At 38.2% G+C, this 22,878-nt stretch overlaps 1 protein-coding gene across 2 annotated transcripts in view; it reads right to left on the bottom strand.

Moving 5' to 3' along the window:
- DSCAM (DS cell adhesion molecule) overlaps window positions 1-22,878 on the bottom strand; it is a 460,003-nt gene that overhangs the window by 57,481 nt on the left and 379,644 nt on the right. For both annotated transcript variants that reach the window (XM_090122754.1, XM_031612462.2), the window contains 2 exons: window positions 17,325-17,458; window positions 6,262-6,415 (listed from right to left, as the gene is read on the bottom strand). In XM_090122754.1, coding sequence (XP_089978880.1) covers window positions 6,262-6,415; window positions 17,325-17,458 — 288 coding nt within the window. The remainder of the gene's footprint in view (window positions 1-6,261; window positions 6,416-17,324; window positions 17,459-22,878) is intronic.

Raw genomic sequence — 22,878 nt, forward strand, 5'->3', positions numbered from 1 at the left:
GAACAACCATACTCTCTGTTGTTGTTTTAAAAGCAAACAAACAAACAAACAAAAATTGGAGTCTAGTAAGTTTATATTGGACTTAAAAGACAACCCCAAATTAACATTTATGTATATTATCTGTCAGGCATCTCAGTAGAGGCTATTCTATAAAAGAACACTGACTTCAAATGCGGAAATAAGAGCAGCTTCTCCTAAGAAGATGTTCTGTAGAAGAACTCATGGAAAAATGTGGAGCTAATTGTGTATTTTTAGCTTAAGACCTTAAGACTGAAGGAGTTCAACACATGTCAACATGTCAACACACAGAAGGTTATCTCCTTTGCTTACTGAGAAACCGGAGATTCTACTGAAGTGCCTGGAAGTTTCTTCTTTTCTATTTATTGTGAAAACTCGATTTCTTTTTAAATAACAAATCCTAGTGAAAATTCTATTTTAATGTATTCCCTTTGGGCTAGAGAATTCAAAGCTATTTTTTTTAAGGATGAAATTTTCTCATGATTTTTAAGATGGGTAGGCTTCTTACAAGAGCTATGAAATTAAGCAAAATAAACCTTACTGTAGTAACATACTAGTACACTGCAATGAGTCTATCTGAAGTCCATAAACACGAACAGACTCTTAAGTCAGTTCTATTCATGCTATATTAGCTAAATATATCATCAATATGTCACTTCTGCGTAATATACAGAAATGTTTGAGTTGTGTTAGTTTCAGTGTGCTTTATTACTCTAGAATGACTCTTGATAGAAATAAATTGCTTTTTGGTCTTTAAATATACATTTAAAGACATATACTGAATATGGATACATGAAATACTGTATTTTTAATCCCAATTTACTTCAATCATGTACATTGATCAGAACTTGCATTTCATAATCCATTTTGCACCTATTAGAAAAACATAAAAATGAGAGCCACGATCAAATAAAATTGGGACGTTTGATCTCAATGGATTGTTATCCTCTACTAATAATATATATATGTTTAAAATAATGTTTAAAATAATATATATATGTTTAAAAATCATGCATAAAAGAACAACTTGAAGAGCGAAGGGAAATTACCGCAGTGGGATGCAGTGGGATTTGAGATGCTCATAAAATGAAATGATTTCATAGATTATATGACCAATTTGGATGATTTTGCCTATGTTCTCTTCAATTTTCCATGAGATTTTTCTCTGGTCACAATTTTAACTGAAACAGTAAGAAGCAGCTCTTTTATAGATTTAAGATAATGAAGTCTAGGATAGGTAATGGCACAACGACACTTTCCCAACAGCCAAATACTGACATGGTCACCCTTGGCAAAACAGCAGCTGAACAGCCCCAACTCCCTCCTGGCAGCTTGCGTGGTTTACCTCTGCAGGAAGGAGTTGTTGCCATGAGGTGGAAGTACACCAAAGTAATGCTAAGGTTGTAGATAGTCATTTAGTCTGATAGTACAGACATGTTTTCCACTGTGGCTCTCAGGCTTTTTCTTTTAGAAAAGATTTACAAAGGCCTATACTGCCACAAGCCATGGGCTAATTAACTAGTTACTGAAACTAAAAAATGCTCAGTACACCCGAAGACTGCAGATACAGTGAGAAATGCTGAAATTAGTGTTAGAACACTTGTTTGTCTTCAGATCCAGGTTTGTACTGCAGGAGATGTCTAGTTGTACTCATGTCATCTTTAAAAAGCAGCAGAAGACGCTGTCAGCTATGCCTACAAAATACATCTATAAACATCTGGACTGTTTCTAGCAGCTGCAGTGCTTTCAGAAAAAATGGTGGTCAGAAACTCGAATTCCTGCTCCGTGCAGACATTCTCTCTGCACCGTGAAATCTGAACTCTCATTTAAAATGAACAATTAAACCTTCTCTCCCTGTCTTCCCCACCTCTCTAGTGTTTCTTAAAATATACACTTATTTCCAACTGCTGCCAGTTATGTTAGGAGAAAGCATTTATACCATAGATATCCTTCTGAAGCCTTCTGCATGGTTTGGTACATTATTACCAAACTTGCGGTGATATTCACTTATTTTTAATAGTTATCTTAACAGTGAATACTTGATAAAATCATAGATTTTGTACCAGATCTCCCAAGCACGTTTATGTTGTAGTTCCTACTTCTTGTATCTCGTGTGTTCCATTGTATTGTCATGTGAACAAGCAACACAAACTTCACAGCACAACTCGGCAGTAGGATCACAGACCATAACTCAAAAGTGCACATCACAAAAGCACATAGGACTATTTATGTGAAAGTATACACAGCTTCTTATGTATTATCCATTTCTTTCATACACTGACTACTTTTAATGAGGTGGCAAAACAGCACGAAAATTCTTAACTCCAATTTTCTTTATAGCTTAACTCCTAATAATGTTCTGAGACTGCTAACAGGTTCACAAAAAAACAGAGAACTAGAAACAAAATAAATGTCTAGTGAACTTCATCTGGCAGCAGTAGGTTTGAAATGCTAAGAGGCATTCATGAGATTAAAATACCTTGACTCTCACGATCTTTCCATTTTGAACTAAGAGAGCTTTACACAGCGTGCAGGCAATTCAGCTGCTGGACTTGTCTCATTTTTAACAAAGAAACTCAAATGCCTCCAAAGACCTACCAGCACCACAGTAGACGGCATGGCACTGGATTAGGACCATGTCTGTTCCTACTTATTGCAAATTAGCCAATCATTAATTGAAGATAAAGACGTACCTTCACTGAACACTGCACTCTTTCATGCTAATGAGGTTTTCTCTGTGTTTATTTGTTTAAATTATGAATCCAATTACCTACATTTATCGTCATGGAAAAAGAAATGGCCAGAATTTTTTTGCAAGAGGTCTTAGTGTTCTCTATTTTATTATATTTTATTTTTTCTCTGGAGAACAAAACACAATTTTAAAGGTAAACTGCATGGGGTAGCAAGTTACAGAAGGTCACTGCAGCTCAGCTTCATCCAAATAAAAGAGCAGTCAGTGAATGCCATGGGTCAGGAGTTTCTTTTACTTACTTTCTCACAGAAGAATATACTGTGTACTCCAATATGCTGAATCTTTAAAGAAACAGAGTGATAATGTGTATGTAGTATCATTTCTGGTTGTATATAAGAAAAAATTCTCCTCTGAAAGAGCGGTGAGGCAGTGGCACAGGCTGCCCAGGGAGGTGGTGCAGTCACTGTACCTGGAGGTGTTCAAGAGCCGTGTGGATGTGGCACTGAGGGACGTGGGCAGTGGGCATGGTGGGGGTAGGTTGGGGTTGATCTCGATAATCTTAGAGGTCTTTTCCAACCTTAATCATTTTATGGCTCTATGATATTGTTAGTGGGCACTGAGGTGATTTTGTGATTCAGTGATTCTGTTATGAGTTGATGGTTGGACTAAATAAGCTTAGTTGTCTTTTCCAACCTTCATGATTCCATGGTTCTGTGATACTACCAGTCCCAGATGTACTTTAAAAATATTGAATACAGAATGCAACACAGACTAGGAGGTAAGTCTGTTCAATGCTAATACTCAGCCCACAAGAACAGACTGAAGTAAACACAGAAGTCAGAGTTCTCCCCAAAGGATCAGATTGCCATAGGTCTGGTTCTGTTATTATCATGTTGCTGGCAAATGTCACTCTCCAGCAGCCATGGTCAGGAAAACAAGAGGAACAAGGCACTTGCACAGTTTTCTTTCTTAGAGATACAATTAGTAGACTAAAAATGCAACTTGCAAGTCAGGAAGGAAGAACAATTTGGAGGGACATGGTCTGTTTACATGGAGACTGAAATTTCATCTCTGTGGTTACTTTTCATTTGTTGGGGTTGATTGTGCTTACTTTTGTCAGTTAATTACAGAGAATAACAATCTGTTCTGAGATACAGAGACATAAAAGGAAGAATTGTTGACATGAATTAAACTTTCACTTAAATTGGACTAGCCATTTCACATCAATCCCCTAACAAGACTTTCTCATTGTTCTCAGAGGGGCTCTTAAGGGGGGTTATAATTAAACTGACATAATTCAATTCCAGGTAAACTCTCATGAGCTGTCATGATGGTATCATTACTTGGACAGTTAATGTGAAATAAGCTGGGAAAAAACAAAGCTAACAACTTCACAATAACAACCTGTCAGATGTTTATGCTGTATATCAACCCTTTGCACTCTTTTTAGCAAAATCAGGCTACAACCTAACTGATTAGGTTAGGTACATGCAGATCAGTTGGTAGTGCATCTATTTTTGGCAAACCAAGAACTGTCACATGCTACATTTCCTCATAACCAGATCAACTCATCTTGGTACCTACAAAGTCTGCAGTGTTTTGCATTTATCTTGTCTGAATGCCTTCTCCTCTTTTAAATAGAAACTGAAATACAAAACTTGCAGTGCCTTACATGCAGGGTTCCTTGAAAAGTCCCAGGTTTGTCTATGTCCCTATTATATTATATTATGCATGGTATTTTTAGTTAATTGGCTTTGTTCTTATTCAAGCTTTAATGTTTTACTTCTGTTTTTGTTGACTTTTTATTCAGTATTACACATTCATTACCATCTAGTAACAGATGGCCTCAAAGGAGGAACATGCTGAAACCTTTGCCCCTTTCTCTGAGGTGTTCTTCCGATGTTCTTTATGTTCCACCACTTAAGATTTCAGCTGTGGTCTCACAAGTGTTCAATATGCTGTATGCAATTGTGTCACAAGGAAAACCTCCAAATTTTTTCAGATCTCCTGGACTTTTCATAGCCTTCAGCCATGCAACAGGTTCCTTAACACTGCATAGCTTCTTTTCAGAAAAGATTTTCTGAAAGAAGACACAAAAACTGCGGGATGTCAAAAGAAGCAGGAAGTAAAAGTGAGTTTGCAGCTGACAAAAATAACCTGTCAGCAATGGCCTAGGGAGCAAACAGTTACCTGTTTGTTCCAAATCCTACCTCTTTACCCTGCTAGATACTCCCCACATTACCACTGATTAATCTTTCATTGTTTTCTACAGTAGAAACTCTGTAGTTACTACAGCTGAGAAATGTTGAAAAATGTCCATCTAATATAATAAAAACTTTGGCCTAGAGAATTGGCAGAGGACACGTGAGTTCCCATCACAAGTCTGAGGAACTCTGCTTTTGACTTCTGTGTACTCAACACTATTTCATGTGTTAAAATAATACCGTCCAACCACTATTACTGGTATTCATGACAATAGTTCTGATAGTTAATTTGCCATCATCAAATTGGTTAACTACCACTTGAGTGGGTAGAAACAGTAATTTTCCTTATGGTAATAGTATATTCTTTTCAAGGCAGAAACTACTTTCATGTTGGTGGCATTTGTTTGAAGTTCTGTTATGTAGGTAAGTATCTTCATAAAGCACTAGACATCTTATTTTACATTATTACATCATTAGCCATATGACCGAAGCATTAGCAATCTTGCAAAACTCTGAAATTGATGCATATACTTTTGAAGTGCTACAGATCTGTGCACTACACTGTTGATATTGGTAAATACTGTCAAATTAACAATTTGAATGGGAAAAAAATAGAAGACCAATCTGAAGATCCCAGGTGGAGACTGACTACTGATCGGACTCTTCTCACCTTGCTTCTATTTCTAAGCTAAGGTCCTTGAGTATTGCATCATGCCTCACAGTACAAGTAAGGCAGAATACATGGGCCCAAGTAATATCTTTTTTTAGAACAACTAATACAGCTGGAAAAAATATGCAATAATTGAGGCACATTATCCCCTCTTTAAATCTGAAATAGAAGCAGCAAAAATAAAAGCTAATGCAAGTTGAGAACAATTGTTCAGAGTTTAGGTATGTTAATAAGGCCACTTGATATTGAAGAGAGTATCTGTGGAGTACACAAGAGATATTAGTAAGGAGAAGGATTATAAAGAGGTTATCTTGTGTGACAAAAAAAAAGAGACACATTCTGAAAATGGAGAGGAAACTCTTCAAGCTCTCTGTCCTCAACAAAAGTATAAAAGAGTTGTTTCAAAAAGCAATTTATTTCCTTCTAAGGTGGGTGGGATGAATTACTCCCTAGAGGAGCACATCATTCTTCCTCTCTCTGCTGACTACAGCAAAACCTTGGGTAATTAGCTGAGAGTTGTCAACTAACTTTTGGAGAAAACTGCAAAAAAAACTGAAGTTACTCCTCACAAATCCCACTCTTAGTAAGCAATGAGACATAAAGAAGCCACGTGCCAATTATAGCAGTAATTAGCATTGGAAAGTTCTGGATTGCTTTAAAAAGCACTGCTGTCATACCTTTCGCTAGCGGCTCTACAGTGATAATCTCGCTGCTGTTGCCTCTTCCTGCAGCAGTCACTGCTACCACCCAGACGCTGTACTGGCGATTCCGACTCAGGTTGGGGATTCTGTAGGAAAATGAGTCGGGAGAGGCTTCAAACTCGCTGATTACCTGTGATGGAAGAGATAAATGTTTCCAAACTAAAATAAACAATATTTGGTGAAAGTCTGCTGAGCTGAGTGTTACAAAGCCTGTTATTTCGTGGTAATTGGAATGACTATCAATTGCTTGAAGCAGATGGCAGATGGCAATAAACAGAAAAGACACAATAAGTCGCTGCAATCAATTTATATTCAGGGAATTCGGGCCTATGTTGTATTTTCAAATTATTGTTATTTAGGTTGGGATTTTTACAAATTGCTCAATGGGATATAGAGTTTGTGTACCTCAGCCTATGCTCCACAGGTTGCTCTACTCCTTTAGTAGAAGAGAAAGGTAACTTCATCTATCCTGAGCAGCATTGTATCACTGTAGCCATTTTTATTTCTGACATGGGTTTTGTGATTCTTGTTTGTGAAAACAGAGGGGTTACTAGCCATCAGAAGATTAAGTGAAAAAAGATTCACTTTCCTATGCCATACTAAACATGGCAATAGCTATATAACACCAGGCTAAAAATAATTAGAGTGTTAATGACAAGGAAAAGAAATTTTCACTAGGAATCTGCCTTAAAAATAATGCATTGACGTAATCTAAACTTGATTCAGACTGACAGAAGGTGTGCACAGAATGTCTTTGATATACAAATATCTGCTGGTGGTAAAGGCTAATTTCAGCTGATTAGCATTTCAAAAGGTAGTTTGACCTGAAAGCACGGGAATACATAGTCTTTCAAAGTGAATTCTAAAGAAATAAAATATTTTTCTGAGATATTGTTAAACAGCATGAAATGGATGCCAGTTTCAGCTCATGAAGGGGTCATCGTGTTTTTGAGCTGGCATCTCCTTAGGCCAGGGGAGGGTGGAATTCATCTGATTTCCTTTTGAAATCTGTAGTGATATATGCCAGCCTAAATCTTCACTCCCTTCAGAGATCACGCAAAAGAACATGCACTTCTAAGTCAGGGTTCTTCCAGCTTATTTGGGACACATTGCAGTGGGATGAATCATGACCTAGACACACCTATTTTTCCCCATCAGCTCTAGAAGTGCAAACATAGCTAGCCTGGGGACAGCTGTCTGTGTTGAACACAACTAAAGTAAGATGAAAAACACTCCATAGAGATAATGTGACTGTTTTTTAGAATACTTAACATCCTGGCTTTCACACAAATGTGTGCCTCTGTTTCTGGAAGAACACAACCTGTTTCTTCCTCAGAAGCTAACTTTTCTGGGGAAATTGGTTTGCTCTGACTCACAGTTACCTATCTTCAACAGAAGTCCAAATAAGGACCTCACCATATTTTCTAGCCAATCTGATTTCTCCTGTCAAAATGCCAAGTCAGTTTATCCCATTTAGTAAGCATTTGCCTGGGTTTCCACTTCTGATATGAAGAGGTCAGTGCAGGCAGACACTTCTATTATTATGTGAAATATTACAGCAGGTTTTGAAAATCATCTGTCTTGACATTTACATGAGAATATTGGAGAAATGCCTGTGGCTTGACAGGTTGGATCTTCGTGAGGTCATACATAAAAGTTAATGTATTGATCATGGCACAGGAGGCTGAGTTTTAATATTCATGAGGCAGCATTTCCTAGGATTAATTTGAAAGTCAAACACGCTAGGCTAAGTCTGGTACTCAGGCTCCACTCATTAATGCAGCCATCGAGCAAAAGCTACTTCTAAAACACCACTAAGATGGAACATGAATACAGCAGGTAGGAACAGCAAACCATTAAATATCTCCTTATTGCCAAAATTTCATTCCAATGAGCATCAGTTCAGTTAAATTTACATTGTATTTTCCTTGACACGCATGATTTATGAAAGAGGCATATTGTTGACTTAGCAAGCCAGTACTAATACTGCAGATTTCCTGCTTGAAATGCCTCACTGTCAAGCTCCTCTCTGTCATGGTAGAAGCTAGGATATCATACATGTACCTTGTATACAGTTGCTAAATACAGCTTGGAGCAGACTGGTTTGAGGTTTTAGGTAAGGGATAACGAGAGATGCTAAGTGGAAAAGAAAAACCTTGAATCTACAGCACTATGACTAAGCTCTGCTCTGAGATCTGAAGTAACAGCAAAAACTGAAAAAACTGAAAAAACTGTGGCTAGCTAGGAGAAAAGGTAGAATTGTCTCAAAGCAGAGGAGTTTACTTTCCCTGGAGCTCCAAAAGCAGAAGAATCATAAAATTAGCTTCTCTATTGCATTCTTTAATACCTTGTCTTCAATTCCTTTCTTTCTCCTCCACAAACTCAGCATCATTCATACATTTGCAACTGCAGCTCTTTCAAATATAAATTCAATTATTCATGGAACTAATTTATTAATTGAATCTAGAAAATAAATCTTCACTAAATAAATAATTCTTATTTTCTTAAAACAAACTGCTAACGCAAAAGATTTTGGTTTCTAACTGATTAACATACACCTTCTGTTTCCTCAGCTAACATTCCTGGTTAAGTACTTGGAGATGCTCCAGTGACAAAAAAATCAATTTTACTTTTAACTTTTGCCTGTCATTTCAATTAGATTAGCATGCCAGAGACTTTCATTACACAAGAAGAAAAAAAAAAATTGGAGCTTTGTCAGCAAAGAGAAGATTAAACAATTGAAGTAAGAAATTTTTTAAAGGAATGTCACCTTGTCACATATTGACCTTTGTATGTGCCAGTGTCTAAAATTTACTGATGCATTATTCCAAAAGTAATAACATGCTTGCTCAAGGGATTTTTTTCAGCTGCTTTTTAAAAATTTGGTTTGTACTGGAGTGATTTTTCTTTTCCTACGGCTTCAGTTTATTGTCTAAGAAGCACCAAGAAGGCACAAACAAAAGTCCAGCAAAGGCTGTGCAAAATAAAATGAAATCAAAGTCCTTTATCAGATTGCAGTAAATCTGTGTCTCAGACTAGGAAACAGCAAGAGTTTTTGAGAAACAGACACTGCAGGTAGCATTGTTTCGTTCCGATGCAATATCATTGGTACTGCCGTTCAATGCTTTGCATGCTTTGAAACAGTATGCCATCTCCGGCATTTCTTACTCCTTTAGAAAGCAAATAAATAAGCAACATGCCTAAAATCAAACTGTTTGTTGTATTTTTTAACTCAGGCTGGAAAATCTTCAAAACAGTGTGCTAGAAAAGTACGTTTTTCAACAGTTTTCAAGAAAAGAAGGATTTTCCTTTGCTAACTTTATGTTTTATGCCACAGAGCAGAACTCAAGAGAAACATGAAGGAATAAAGGTAACAGGCAAAATTTACGGTGCACTGAAAGATTTTTGAGGCAAAGAAAGGCTGTATCTTGTCTATAACTATGTCTGTGCAATTTCTGAATGCAAGATAGGTGCACTTAAGATCTCTGCTCTTTCCAAGTTGTGAGGAAACTTGGAAGTGATCTGTGAAAGCCATGTGGAGACCTAGCAGACAAGAGTGAAAAACAAGAAAAGCAGATTTGTAGTGTGATTTGTGAAGCAAGAGAGCACATAAGCTGCCTCATCATGAAAATTAAGAATACGCATTTCTACTACCTAGAATGGCCTGTGTGCTTTCTCTATAAATATGGGTATAAAATCTGAATACAGAATCATGTCTGGAAGGAGCTTCAGATTTCATCCAAGTCTATGCTCCTTCTCTAAGCCAAATTTTACTACACCTGAACAATTCTAGGCAAGTGTTTGTTCAACCGGATTATGAAGACCTACAATAAGTGAAGACTTTGCAACTCCCTAAACTGTATGAGCTGTCCTAGTGCTTAACTTATTAGAAAGCTTTCTTAAAATCTAGTTTGAGTTTTCTGCTGCAGTATAAGCCTCTATCTTTTCCAGTCTATTAGGAACACAGAATAGCTTATAACCTTCATCCTTCCATCAGTCTTTAATCTGCACAAAGATTTGTCACTCCTCTCCTCACCAGTATGCTTATCTTTTTATGGCTTAATAACACCAATGCTTTTAACATTTCCAAGAAATCAAATTTTTGCTAATAACATGTCATTATAATTTGTACCGTCTACCACTGGTCCACAGCCTTCTCAAATAGCATACTCACCAATCCCAGAGTATGGCATTTGGCTTTTCACAACAGGATTATAATTACAGAATCACAGAATCAGTGCTAGCTAAAGTTCATTCTGTGATATGAAATTACCTCAAATCCTCTTGTGAAGAATCTAACGAATTGATTTCTGCCCACTACCATTTTATTTGGTTATTCATAGCACTCACTTATTTGTACTACTACCTACACTGTATTTTATCTGTGTTTTTTTTTTTTCCCCAGACCCACTTCCCTATTTATCAAGATATTTTGAATCTACTTCTGCCTCTTGTGTACCTGAAATCCCTCCCAGTCTTTTAAGTTCTGCGAATTTTATAGGAACACTCAATATTTCATTATCTGGATTATTAAGAAAATCACTGAATAAATTGGACTTGAAAGATGTCTACACTGCTCTTTCTTGTCTTCAGTATGGAAAAACTGGTTTCATTACCTCCCAAAGTGCAGTGATCAGTTTTATTTCTATCTTTATCTGTCTCTGAAACTGCATTTGCCTGATGAGCTTTATTTCAAGAAACATGCTCCCCATAGACTTATCTTCATCGCCAAATGGGAGAGAGCCAGGAAGTGTGTTGAGCACCTCAACCCTAGTGGTCCACACTGCTTTTCAACCTGACCTCTAGCAATGGAATCACTGCTGTAATTAAAGGAAATTTTTAGTTCTACAAGGTCAAAATACAGAGACCTCTATCCTGCACAACAGCATCATGGAATAGCCACCCTGCTCTACCTCAGACGTTCATTGCTCCTGGAAATGATGTTTTAGAGTCTCTTTGATGGACAAGTTATCTCTTGAAGGGGGCCAAAACAAACAGTTTCTAACTAGAGATGAATTGGTTTAATATAAAATCCATACATTACTGCATATACAAAGATTGAGGTTCTGTGTCTCTGAACAAAATAGACTTGTGAATGTGCCCTTGACGGACTCCCTAAAAATGTGAAACTCTGCATGCAGTATTTTTTCTTGGGGTTAAGACAACAAATCTGCTGACTTTTGCCTTGCTTCCTTTCACAGATGGATAGACTGTCAGAGCTGTCAGCAACAGCCAGTCCACAATTTCAGTTAGACTGGACACCATTTAAGCCATATAATAGTTTATCCTTGGTTCTTGCTATTTGGCTCATGTTTTGAAACATGAAACATGACATCTGTTTCTCACTCAGTGTTATTGATACTAACTGTTGTAAACAAAAGCTGTGTGCAAAACAGAATACAGTTTCTGTTTAAGTATTTTTGTTTCTTTTCTTAAATTCTGAACTGAAATGTTGGAAAACGCAGGACAGAGATTTTGGTAACAGCAAAGGAGCTAGGCCCATAAAACAGCCCACTGCCCAGACCTTCAGGTAGCTTTTATCAGGAATTTTATTGCTTAGGAACAACAGAGGTACATTACATGCTTGTCCCTTTGCAGCAACCCACAGGAGCCCATAAGTCCATCTGCCTCCCCCAGGTCATGATCAGGGAAGCAGGATGCATTGTCACAAGCAGGTGATCATAGTAAGGGCAGGAGACTGACTGCTGGGCTGCTAGCCGTGTGTTACTGCCTCCTTTGGTGGCCCCAACAGGTCACCAAGTTTGTCCAGAGCATTTCAGTCAAATCACCAATTGTGTTGTACCTTTGGGTCACAGGTCCTTTGTACCTTGTACGATACAGAAGGGAATACGATGAATCCATACCTGCTGAAATAAGTTGCAACTGATGCCAAGGCTTAATTGTTGGACTATACTGATATATGTGTAGGTGAGCGTAGGTAGTGAGACCAAACCAGAGTTTTATGAAAAAGATCAATATCAAATTTGTTTTAGTAAGGCTTTGCAAGGAGACCTTTAAAAAATTGCATCAAGCAGCACAGCAGCAGAATTAATTTATACTCAGTCATGTCTCTCTTGAGTTCTGCTGCATGGCATAAAATGTAAAGTTGGCAAAGCAGTTAAAAGAATGAATGTGCTATATTTGGGAAGTGGTAACAAATCTGTGAAATAACTATGAAAAAGCTGTAAACAGTACATGTGGTATATTAAAAAGGACATATTTTAAATACTATTCCAAGTAGGTTTTTCAAAATAACTTCACAAAATATAGAATAGCTCTATGCTATATAAAGAACAAGAATTAATAAGCATAAATATCTTCATGCTGTGAAAAGTACTGTACAGGCACAGTGATAAATACTGTTGGTAGAATATAAATCAATGAACATGCATTTTAAATTCAACCTCACAGATTCTGTTAACTCTAAATAAACTTCTATTCAAAGTAACTTTATCTGCTTAGCCCTCTTCCGAGAGCAACCTTTCCCTCTCTTTTAGAGACTTTCAGCATACGTTTAACTACCAAAGACTTTATGGAATAACAGATCACTTCCTGCTTATTATTTTTGCACTGCTTTACATGAGTTTTATTCAAATCTCTAAAAATGAAGAGAAACCATCTCAACAGCTCTGCATCCTATTTGTGCTGGGGGCTCCTGACCTGGATGCAGTATTCCAGATGGGAGCCTCATGAGGGCAGAGCAGAGGGAGCAACACAATTAGAAGCAAGTAACCAGAGATTTCTGGAGAGTACTGAAGACCTTTTCTTTTGAAGATGATCTGCAAACTGAGCGGTGGAGATACCCTACAGAACTTGTTGCCCACAGATAAGGAAGAACTGATTGAAGATGTGAAGATCCACAATCACTTTGCCTGAGACAATCAAGAGGCTACATTTTAATATTCTGAGAGGACTGATCCCATGGGACACTGTCTTCGAGAATAACGGGACTCAGGACATCTGGCTAATCTCCACATACAACCTACTCAGAATGCAAGAATGGTCTTTTGCAAAGAATGAGAAGTCAAGTAAGATTGGCAGAAGGCCACACAATCACATTGAGCTCAAACACAAAATTGATCACACAAGAAGGTTAATGCTGGGACAGGCTATTTGGGAGGAAGATAAACACTGTCGAAGCTTAGGCTACTAAGCCTAAGTAAGGGAAAGGGTTAGAAAAGGAAAAGCTCTGCATAAAAGGTGGTCTGCTGTTAGCAACTCTGCATTTATAAGAGTATAGGTCAGTTAATTCACGTCAGTGATCCTTCCCCTCCACTCTATACTTTCCACTTTTGAGACTGCATCTAAGTACTGTGCCCTGTTTTGGGACTCCAGGAAAAAAAAAAAAAAAAAGGCATGAACATAATGGAGAAAGTACTAGACAGGGCTGTCATGGGATGGTCAGGAGTCTCGAGCATAGGACAGAAATACAGTGACAAGCTGTGCCAGCTGGGTCTGTCAGCCTTAAGAAGAGAAGGATCAGGAGAGACTTTATTGCTCTCTACGTGTACCTGATTAGATGATAGAGCCAAGCTATTCTTGAAGCAGTTTCAACATGAGTAAGGCCTCTGAGCAGCCTGATGTGATTAAACTTGCTTTGAGAACAGTGTTGGTATAGGTGAACCTCAGTAGTATCTTCCAGTCAAAATTATTCTACTATTCTATGAAAATTTAAAAACGGCAATCCAGCTCCATAGAAAATACATATAACAAAGCAACTGAAACCAAATACTGACAGAGGCAGTGTGCAGTTCTGAGAATAAGAAATGCATTAAAATATCACCAAGATGTTTTCTCATACAGCAAGAAAGATTCCAATAAAACTCCTATGGCATTTTAAGCCATTGGTAGATTGTATGTCTTTTATATCTGAACACTTTCTGTGCGTGGTTGTCTAAACAAGCTCTGCTTTTAGCTTTTACTATCAGGAAATCAGACAGCAATTGCGAGGTCATCTTACTCTGTATCTTAATATGAATGGAAGACAGGACCCTGAAAAAGAAAATTGCTGGGAAGGAAAACAGTCTCCATTATTACTCTTTTGTAGTGCAGTTCTACTCACATGCAGTTTCCAGACTAGCAAGCCATTGGATGCTTTGTGTCACAGCAATTTAATCTCTAAAACTCTTCTGTCTTCTAAATTTTATTTAATCTAATTCCACTAATTTCTCCTTATATAGTGTACTATATCAGGCTTGGACAGAGTGATCACAGTGATATGGGGACACTCAGGACAAGCACAACTGGAGGGAATGTGGCCAACATGTTACCATGAGAAGACAGTTCCTGAGAGGAGCTGAACATAGACTTTGGAAGAAGTGAGTTAAAAGTACTGCAGGAAACTGGGTTAAGAGTTGGCACAGAGGATAACATTTTTAACCTAAATTCTGGTATGTTTTGTTAAATTTGAAGAATGAAAAACTTATTAAGTCACTCTGTTCAGGCCAGGGCTTGAAATAGAAATCTAACTCAATTAGCACTTAGGGCTAGCTGTCAACTTGTAAATGAATGCGTTAAGTACTCATATATTTGTATTTCTCTATATTTCCAGAATAGAAAAGTTCTGCAAGATAGTGCCTGTACAATAATATAGACAACATAATTAAACAGTATGACATTGGATCCTTGTTTGCCCTTTATCTTGCCTACAGAATAGATTGCAGCAAAGAATAATTTTTAATTTTCACACATTAGTCATATTTGCTGTTTGAACCCTCCCAGGCAGATACTGTAATTGGAATTCAAAATAATTAAACAGAAAATGTCTGCATTCTTCTGTGCAGCGGCATCATTTTTCGTAGCTTCTGCTCTTACAAACCAAACTGAACTGTGCAAGAGTCTGCAAACCTTCATCTGAGAGTAACTCAGCATCCTATGAAGATAGTGCTTTGTAGTAAAAATGTGCACAGTATGACCAACACAGTTAACTTTTGGTTAACTTTCCTTTTGGTGACTTACATATCAAAGCAGCATTGTTTTGTAAAGGAATCTCAACCATTCTGTTAGTCTAAAAACTTTGTCTGAAGTGTACTGAATTGAAATCTCAGTATCCACAAACTTCATAAAACTCACTCTATTAACTTCCTTTTGCTCTTTCCCTTTTCTCTTTCACTTCACTTCTGCTTAAAAACTGAGTTTGCCTGTCTCTTTAAATGGCAGATATTTAGCAAAGTTATTTTGCAACAAAGGTTTTGACTGAAGAAGTCTTTTAAGGAAATATAGCTTCATACATCCATTACAGCACTTACAGCTTATGGTGGCAGAAGAACTGATAAAGAAAGAAAGAGGCTTTCTATTTATTCCCCTCCATAACTTTATGTAAGACTGTTTTCTCTGTCAACTACTTGTCAACAATGAATCATATACAATCTTCCTTGGCATATATAGACCACACCTGCTAAAGAGTGCTAGCATTTAAATACCTCTGCAGCAGGCTTGTTCCACTGCAAAGCTACTTCTAAATAATAACAATAATAAAAATTAACAATAATTTATTAGGTGTAAGATAGCCAAGCACTTTGTTAGAATTGAAGCTGTGGTATCTTTTATTAAATGTGTTCTGCAGTCTTGCACTTATTTAGAGATGTCCAGCCTGGCTTCAGGAAACAGACAACAGAATATGATCATTGCCTTGCTCAAAACACAGAACTGATACAGAAGATGAGCTCTATCACCATTTATGTTGAAATCTTCAAAACAGTACTAGGTGATACAGGGCCTGTCCCCATAGATATATAATTATATGTACACACACATGCACACACAACCCTTTATGCTCAGGGATAGCAATAGGATAATTATATATGTACCTATCAGTAAACCAACTATCACTTCTATTGTGAAGTACAGTATACACTGATACCTTTATCATCCCATAATGAATATCACAAAAATAGAAGTAAAATTCAGTACAAGCTAAGACCAGAAAAAAAAAAGGAAGTATTATTGTCATCATTCATAACATTATTTTGTTCTGAGGTACTCCAAAATTACCCATAAATTAAACAATCATGAAAAGGTAATTCCTTAGAAGACAGCACAAAACTGGATAAAAAAATGTGTAGCAGAGGATGCTTATTTTCCTGATGATGTAAACATACAAAAAATATTGCTAGCAAAGAAGCCTCGGGAAGAAACACTGCAGCGTTGTGTGGTAAGTGGCTAGCAAAGCCTGCAGCACCACCTGGTGTTCATTCCATCTCCTGAGAAGCACTTGCTCCCTGCTCTGATCAGATCTCAGCATGATGGAAAAATTCCTGGCCACTTTACATTTATTTAAAGTGTATAGTAAAGAGATATTTGCTTGCATGGCTACAATGATTAAATTAATAGAGTTAGGAACAAGCAGTCCTGAAGCATGAATGAAGTGACAGTCTCCAGCCCTTAGCTTCAGAAGTGGCCAATAAGACCTGCTTACAGCAGGATGTGAAAGTTCTAGCTTAGTCCCATCTCTCCTCAAGTTATTGCAAAATTAGTTCACTTGCTAGTTGAAAGGAACAATTCTCCCTTTTACTTCAAGACAACTGGGTTCTTTTGTGACTCGTAGAGAGAAAAAAAAATACCTGAAATCAATTCAGTTTTTCTCACTGCATTCTCAGAAAGTAATAGCATGTAAACCCAGAATGAGCAAATACTCCTGGCACAAATCAGCTCACTCACAAGCAAATATGTTGTTCACAACCCATTATGCTCTGTCACACAAGAATACGCAAGCCAAAAAAAGGGAAGTAACATGAAAACACAACTCAGATTAGGCAATTAGGTGCATAAATACACATTTCCAGTTATAATAGGGCTGATCCTGGGTTTGAAACATTTTCTAAGTCACTGTTCTGCAATATATTTTGCGTACTGCAAAAGGACAATATGTGGGAAAAAAACATAACCAGCCCTCAATCACTCCCTTAGCCCCAGAATCCCCTTTTAATCTTTCCTAAAGGAAATAAAACAAATTAAAAGCAGTACTGAGCATCTGCCAGCACACGTTTTTAGTTCTGCAGATCGGTATAGCCCTTTTGTGGTTGTGCTGTGGGACTCACCGTGGGGTAGGGGTGTGAGCAGAACACGGTGTATTTCCGGATGATGCCGTTGAGCTTGAGGGGAGGGAGCCAGGACACGAAGACGGTGGAGGCTGAAGATGCAGCTGCTTTAACACCAGCAGGAGGGCCTGGAACTGGAGAGAAAAACTGTGTTAAGGGCGGCCCAATGGAGCGTGTCGTTTTGATAAACATGATCTTGTGGACCAGTGTGAACACCCTGTATTAGGGAACAGCCTGCATGCTGGGGGAGAGGGTTTGAAGGTGTTCACATCACTAGGGAGGGAAGCCTCAATGAACTTCAGGTGGACCCAAAGTAACACTGCCACTGCTGATTAAACTTCTATGAAGTACCATTTCCAGCCTGCATACATGAAACTTTGTGTGCTTGCAGCCTGGAAGGCCAACAATGGTATCCTGCATCAGAAGAGGGGTGGCCAGCAGGGAGAGGGTGGTGATTGTCCCCCTCTGCTCTGCCCTCATGAGGCCCCATCTCGAGTATTGTGTCCAGCCCTGGGGCCCCCAGCACAGGAAGGAGTGGAGCTGTTTGAATGGGTCCAGAGGAGGCTACGATGATGATCAGAGGGCTGGAGCACCTCTCCTGCATAGAAAGGCTGAGGCAGCTGGGTTTGTGCAGCCTGGAGAAGAAAGGGCTCTGGGGAGACCTCATTGCGGCCTTCCACTACTGGAGGGGAGCTTACAGTCAGAAGGGAGACCAATTTTTTACACAAGCAGATAGGGAAATGGCATTATACTAAAAGTGGATAGATTTAGGTTAGGTGTTGGGAAAATTCTTCACCCAGAGGGCAGTGAGGCACTGGCACAGCTGCCCAGAGAAGCTGTGGTGCCCCATCCCTGGAGGCAACTCAAGGCCAGGTTGGATGGGGCCCTGGGCAGCCTGAGCTGGTAGGGGTCTTCCCTACCCATGGGGTGGGTGGGCTTTGAGGCCCCTTCCGACCTCAACCATTCTATGATTCTTCAATAATTACCTTAGCTGCAGCCAGTGAAAACTGCCAAATCATGTATTACTGTAAATGTTAGCTCAGTTTTGAAGACATAACTCATGCCAAATGATTATTCGCTGTATAAATAATATGTATTCGAACACTTTAATGGCTACACACAGTAGAGCTGTGAATTTAATGAAGTGGAGAGCAAACGAGCTCTAGTGCTGTGCAATTAGCACTGCTCAATGAGACCCAGGCATACCTAGTCATATGATGTGTCAGCAGCCTCCTACCTCTAGACTTGCCCTCAGCAGCTCTGACCTGTATCTGGCACTGCACTACATGTACACATTTATTTTTCTAATTAGCTATCTGTGTAAGCTATTGAAAACTGTTAAAGAAAAGAAGACGAAAAAATGCTTCTCTCAAATTGAATGGAAAACACACAGGCTGGGAAATGAAAAAATCTTGAAACATCATCTTGACTCTTTGCATACTTTGAGAAAAACTTCAAATTTATGTGCATGTTCATTTTCAAGCTCATGTTTCACTGTATAATATTCTCTAGATTTGCTCCTATAACAATGTGAAAATAAACCTCCTGCACACTAGAATATCTATTAAGTATCACATATATGTGATCTTGTACTTAATCAAAGCAGTAAGAGTAGAATAAAGTTTCCTGGAAAAAGAAGTTTGAACAGGAAAATATTTAAAAATAGCATGAAATCCATCAAAATAGATAATTTACAAGATATTTTTCATATTTCAGTACAGAATATTCATGTTAAATTATTAAAATAGGTATATTGGAAATAACTGCATGGGTTATTATAGATGAAACAACACATTTAGATGGATTCAATTTTCTGCTGAAATTTGGATTGTGAGGTATTTCACATTTTTTCTCTAATTTGAAGTAAAACTACCAAAATATTAGAATTTACAGTAAAACAACACTTCCAGAGCTTGATTGGCTCTCTTTACATTTGTTGTGTATTTCAGATGGACAAAATATTTCCCAGAAAGCAGATTTTCATAGGTAGACCCTTAATCTTGGCTCTCCAAGTTTAAATGAATAAAAAAAAATTGCTTATAAAGAAAAGCCTAACTGCCTGAGACCTTAGCTGTTTAGATAAGTGCTTTGGATTTTAAAAAGCATATAAAGAAACCTTCAATTTTATGTCTATATACGTACAAATGGAAGATACAGCAAAACTGATAGATAAGCATCACTCAGTGCAACATTTCTGAATATGCCCTTTCTATTTATAATGTATTGAGAAAGCTAATAAGGCATCAAGTGAAAATGTCGTGATTATAATTGCATGCAAACCCAGCCACTTGCTGCAAAGGGGCTAATTCGGCTAGCAGTTCTATCCAATGCAGAGTAAATATTGATGCTTGACAGCATTCAACTTGCTATTTGTACTCAGCTCATTAGAAATGCTATTTGCTCCTGCTGCTGAAGAATGAAAGCTAGCTCTCCAGGGTAATTAATTAACCCACAGGGGGATTCCTTTACAGTTAGTAATGTTTTCTGGAAATCACTGCAAATAGATGTATGAGCTTCAAGTAATCTATTGTTAAACTAGGGCGTGATCTATAGGGAATTCAGATGGTAATTGGTCATAGCTGTCAACTGTTTGGAATTCATCTTGCATTTTCTAGTCTTTGGGCACACATGAAAAACATGACTTGACAGTGGACAGTATTTCTGTTTGGGGTACAGATCAGTAGAATGGAAGGTTAGAAAGAACTCAAAAAGTTATACAGTCAAATTTCTCAACCTTTTCTAATCTAAGGAGCGTTCCACCTTCTTGGATCAGAGGCTGGAATCAGGTAACAGTTTTGGCAGTATTTTCAAAATTATTCCAAATGTTCACTTATTAATCCTCTTCTTGTTACACTGTTTAACTTTGCCATGTTGTATGTGTGGAAATGATAGTGTGTGGGGCAACACATACATTTCCTTGGCAAGAATCTTGCAGAGTATCATTTGATTCAGGTCCTTTCTAACATAAGCCATTCTATGATATCTTAAACATCCCCACTGACATCTGTCCAGAGGATAAAGTCATTTTCCTGCTCATTCACTAGATTAAACACGATTATTATGAGTTAATGCGGCATTTGCTGAAACATTTGTTTCTAAACATGGGTTCTTTTCATATCTGAAGAAGTTGTGCAGGAGGAATGTGGTATCTACTGCACCTTGGTGAAGAAAGATACATCTTGTTACACTAACTCAAGGTATTTCTTGTTGCTATTGCATCCTGTAGCTTTGTTCCCTTCAGCCATGCTGAGACACCAGCACAAAGAGATGTCCATGGATGTTTATTTGGAATATTGATTCCCACAGATCCCAGCAAAGACAAGCTAAACGTGTCACCATGTGTAAAACAGTGGTAAGAAGCTGAAGAAAAAACAGGGTAGAGCACAGAGAAGCAGAGAACTGCTTCCAGCCAACTTTGCCAGCTTCGAGGGAGTACATTTGGCATTTGATTTAAAATCAAAGATAGCCTCATGCTCCAGCTAACAAGGCTTTCAGAGTCACAGAAATAGCATGCAGCTTTCATGTAGACGAGAACACTTTGTATTCTTGACACTGCAAGTGAAATGCAAACACAGAGAAAGCAATTATCTTGACACGACTAGTCCAGGGAACTGCATTTAGATGTGCAGGATAATGGGGAGGAGCTCCAGGAACTTTCTCATTCCCTTTTTCATAAGCAGTTAAATTATCACCATTTTTCTTCACAGTACTGAATAGTAGGGAGGCAAGTGCTGTGCATTTAGGAGTAATGTAACCATTATATCAGAAAAATGAACATGGCTCCCTAAGAGATTTCTAATTCCACACCACACAAGACTGCCCTAAGAACTGTTACATTTACGAAAAACAAAACTAACTAAAATCCTTATTACTTCCAGTTGTCCTATGTTAATGTACATATTCCATCTAAAATTTCAATTTATGCTAGCTGAAATACATTCATAGATGTTGTCCAAACCCCCTTTCTTTTGAACTGGCCTCTATTAATTAGATAATTCCTACCAAATTCAGACAGTTGCACATGGGAAGCATTTAATATTTTCTACCTTCTTTTGTTAGTCAAAAATATAAAATCAGAGACCTCTGAAAATTACTAAGTAAAATAAAAAAATAATGTATTTCAGGTACATTATTGGCAAATTTACAACACAGTGTCCAGACTTAAGCTATATAAGCCTCTCCAGGACAGAGGTGAATTACACAGCCACCCCTATCACCAGTGGGTGGAGCCTATGCAGAGTTGAGCAGTGAGTGTGCTTTGATTGGATTTATGCTCATTTCATTAAGAAAAAATATGGAGCTTCATCATCTGTACCTCCACCCCTGTCACACCAATTGCCAAGAATACAATGTCCAGAAAGAGAGAGGAGAGGGGGGAAATCTCATTGGACTCATTGGCAGAATTGAGCTTTGATTACATGAACGGATTTAATGTTATTCCTCCCTGTGAAACAGGATCCCCAGAGGAGCAGTGGCCACGGCCCCAAGCTGACGGAGTTCAAGAAGCATCTGGACAATGCTCTCAGACATATGGTGTGATTTTTGGGTGGTCCTATGTGGAGCTGGGAGTTGGATTATGATCCTTGTGGGTCCATTCCAACTCAGGATATTCAACGATTCCTCCTTCCTCCTGCATCACATAAACCCCAGAAACAACGTCTGCTGGGCATAAAGTGACAAACAGCCATTCCAGGCATAATTGCCAACTACAGGAAGCTTTCCCTGAGAGCTGTGTCCTCTGTTCATCCCTTCTGCCCAAGGTGGGAGGTGCTTCAGTTTGCTGAGGTGCTACGTGGTGCTTCCAGCTTATATGGAGAACAAACACATTTTCTTGGATATGGTTTTACCGTATCATATTTGCAACACAGAAACAGAGAGAAAATTCACTGTTCCATTGCTACTGAGTAGGGTAGCTTTTGAGGCCATACTTTATACAGTGTGAGGGAGAGAATTTGAAGAAACTTCAATTTTAAATGATGTAATAAAATGAGTCCTTGGGTGAAGAAGAGAACCACCAGCTTGTTAAAAACTGTGCAAAGTAGAAAGGGCACAAAAGGGACAAAAACACAATTAATTCTTAAAAAAAATAGGCATTTCTGCTTCACTTCTATTTCTGCCAAGGGGAACTTAAAGAGAAATGACAACACCATCACGACTGAAAATGAGACAAAAGCCAAAATATGATCACGTTGAGAGGATAGCTCATTCCCTACTATTTGCTAGAACTATTCCCATTTCATAAGCTGATCAGCAGTGCTGTCTGACCCCTGGTGTCTAAAATAAGTACAAAACGTTACAAGAAATCGAAGCTTCAATTCATTTCATTCAGGCTGACTGCTTTACTCCCTGGGATACTCTTATTTTGCCACACTGGAGATTTCAGACCTGCAAAAGAAATTCCAGCCTGATGTCTCTAAACCAAACAGCAGCAGAGAAGTGACAGGAGGCTACGATCTGCCTTTCAAAAGCAGCAAGGGATCATGCTGCACCATCGATTTTACAAAGAAAAGTTTCCTCTAATCCAAAAGAAATGAAAAAAGGAAAAGAAATCAAT

The sequence above is a fragment of the Phasianus colchicus genome, chromosome 1 (genome assembly GCF_987193195.1).
Source record: "Phasianus colchicus chromosome 1, bPhaCol1.hap1.1, whole genome shotgun sequence".
Lineage (NCBI taxonomy): Eukaryota > Metazoa > Chordata > Aves > Galliformes > Phasianidae > Phasianus > Phasianus colchicus.